Source organism: Poecilia reticulata, unplaced genomic scaffold (genome assembly GCF_000633615.1).
Source record: "Poecilia reticulata strain Guanapo unplaced genomic scaffold, Guppy_female_1.0+MT scaffold_273, whole genome shotgun sequence".
NCBI lineage: Eukaryota > Metazoa > Chordata > Actinopteri > Cyprinodontiformes > Poeciliidae > Poecilia > Poecilia reticulata.
Genome location: NW_007615053.1, coordinates 140,357 through 143,076, shown reverse-complemented (window position 1 = coordinate 143,076; position 2,720 = coordinate 140,357). Strand labels below are relative to the sequence as shown.

At 51.0% G+C, this 2,720-nt stretch overlaps 1 protein-coding gene across 3 annotated transcripts in view; it reads left to right on the top strand.

Annotated features, from left to right (window-relative positions):
• The first annotated feature begins 204 nt into the window (after positions 1–204).
• Positions 205–2,720, top strand: part of ldah (lipid droplet associated hydrolase) — an 8,205-nt gene continuing 5,689 nt past the window's right edge. Inside the window, exons 1-5 of one of the 3 annotated variants that reach the window (XM_008402943.2) lie at positions 205–758; positions 1,297–1,412; positions 1,481–1,609; positions 1,712–1,881; positions 1,953–2,193. In XM_008402943.2, the coding sequence (XP_008401165.1) occupies positions 1,304–1,412; positions 1,481–1,609; positions 1,712–1,881; positions 1,953–2,193 (649 nt within the window). In that variant the 5' untranslated portion in view covers positions 205–758; positions 1,297–1,303. Of the gene's footprint in view, positions 759–1,112; positions 1,413–1,480; positions 1,610–1,711; positions 1,882–1,952; positions 2,194–2,720 lie in introns of those variants that run through there. The other 2 variants (XM_008402944.2, XM_008402942.2) reach the window with 2 other exon arrangements.

Sequence of the window (2,720 nt, the reverse complement as noted above, 5' to 3'; positions counted from 1 at the left end):
ATAATCACAATATATACACAATAATATGTCCATCTTACTTGTGAAATGTTGTCTGTGGAGCCTCACATCAATAATCCATCGATCAGAACAACAATATCCTCAGTGCTGAGGCATCTTCTGCTGTTTTGGTTGAGCAAAGTAGGAGGGACGACCTCTCCAAGATGGCCGCCGTATTTCCTGCGGCCGAGCAGCCAATGCGGGGTCTACTCTATATTATGTCTATGCGTCTGATGATCTGACGCCACATGCTGATGACGTAGACGGTGCGTCGTCATTCAGTAAAGCTCCAACTGTTATTTCTCTCCAAAACTGTTTGGGTTTGYGGAGAAAAATGAAATGATAGGTCCAGTTTCGGAACACAATATGGAGAACCGAACCAGAACCAAACCGGTGTTACACCGGCGTCCTAAGATTTTTCTKTTTTAGCTCTTTACCAGCAGGGGGCGCATCTGATATCCAGCTCTTCATTCAGAAACCTTTGCGCGCCTTTCGGTGCTCCATGGAAACGTCAGCTTTGTGGGAAACACGTGACCATCAGCAGGATTTTCTGCTGGTCTGACATCAATTGATCAAATCCAGAATCTTCTGACTTCGGCACTTTTGGTTCTGACGGCAGAAATTCCGAGTCTCTGCTGCGCCTCAAACGCAGCAACGCAACAACTTAGCTAGCCAATCAGAGAGCAGTAGCATGACCAGACCGGAAGAAGAGCTCTGATCGATCATGATCGATGACCAACTCGTTTGACCGTATTTACCAGGTAAACTCTACAAGATTGGCTGAGCAGACTCCGGGTGGACCGGTCCAAACGCCGGGTTTCCTCCAGAACCGGGAGAACTTCTGGGTTGGTGCTGTTAGACATGGTGATGCGTTCAGGGACAGTTTCGCTGCTTTAATTTCTTACTTCAGTRTTATATTATTTATTTAGGGAATATAGTTCTGTACCAAAATCAGAACCCGAATCAGAACCGTAACTGACAGGGAGAACATATTGTTCCAGGAAAAGATCCGGTTCTTGTGCAAGAATCAGTCCAGAATTCACAGATGAATAAAAGCTGATAACATCAGATCAACTGGAACAACGCGAACCTTCAACTCCATCATTTCTCTCTGGTCCAAAGTGGAGCCGGGAGTCCAAACCCGTCCAGAACCTGTCTGGATTCAATAAATGAATCAATAACATGATCAGGTTCTGCAGAGGATCCGGTCCAAAGACGACAACGTCCGTTTGAAAGCGGAAACTTTAAGAGTTCCACCGATCAGAACACCGGACTAACGGGAGGTTCTGGTTCCGGCAGGCCCAGGATGGAGACCCAGTCAGAGTTTTTCTTCTGCATCGGAGCAGCCACCGAGGTTCTGAAACTCGGTTCTTTTCAGCTGTCAGGAGAAAAAGTGCTGCTGCTCCTCATCCCAGGTGGGTCAGAACTTCCTGCTGGGGGTCCAGATCAGCTGATCCGGTACCGGTACTTCCTGTCCCCACAGGAAACCCCGGGGTCGTGGGCTTCTATGAGAGCTTCATGCGGACGCTGCACTGCATGCTGGGAAGGCCCGTCTGGGCCGTGAGCCACGCCGGCCACTGCGCTCCTCCGGACTCCATGGACCTCGTAGAAGGTAGGTCCGGTTCTGGCAGCAAACCCTAGTTGGTCCGGCCTGGTTCTAGCAGCAGAAGTGGGTCGGACCCGGTTCTGATGGTTATGTCTGCTTGCGGTCCAGATGGCGCGGCGGCGGCGCGGCAGGACGTGTTCGGACTGGACGGACAGATCCGACACAAGCTGGCTTTCATCCGGGACCGGGTCCCCAGAGGAACCCGATTGGTTCTGGTGGGCCACTCCATTGGCTGCTACATGATCCTGGAGATGATGAGGAGGAGCCCCGAGCTGGAGGTCCGGAACCAGAACCGGAACCAGAACTGGGTCCGGTCCGGGTGGCGCTGACCCGTGTCGCCCTCCTGCAGGTCCTGAAGGCCGTGCTGCTGTTCCCCACCATTGAGCGGATGGCCCAGAGCCCGCAGGGAAAGGTCATGACCCCGGTGCTGTGCCAGCTGCGCTACCTGTTCTACCTGCCGCTCTTCCTGCTGTCGCTGCTGCCGCAGCGCGTCGCCGCCCTGCTGGTCCGCCTGCTGCTGCGCGGCGTGCCGGCGCTGGACCCCTGCGTACTGCGGCCGGTGCTGGACGTGCTCTCTGGAGACTGTGCAGGTGGTTCTACCGGGTCTCTGTGAGCGGTCAGCGTCTTCCTCTGCATCACGCAGCCTCCTAAATCTAGTGGTCTGGCTTTTACYATAATGTTTTTACTGCAAAAACACAACATTTCAGAAAATGTCTAGTTTTTAATATCTTAAAACACTTGAATTAAAAGAAAACCAATTTAAAACTGAGCTGCAAACAAAGAAGCTTTTCCTGATTTATTTTAAAAATGCAGCGGCAGATTTTGTCAAGTTATTTGCCGTCAAACGTTTCAGTTGTTTTTATCGATGCKCAGGAACAGTGACTGTTTCTGATACSACATCAATACGTTGACGCCTCACTGAGCGCMGAGTCCTTCGTTACGTCGCCGCCATCTTGTATCTGGCAGCAGAGGATCGGAGCTCCTTAAGTCATGTGGACTTCTGTCAACCGTTTTACGAAACAAACTGGATTCGTTCTCATTACCTTCCACAGGTAAGGATGAAAGATCAGAATCACTTTCAGCCAGAAATTAGCTTCTAAACAACCGGAAAATATTT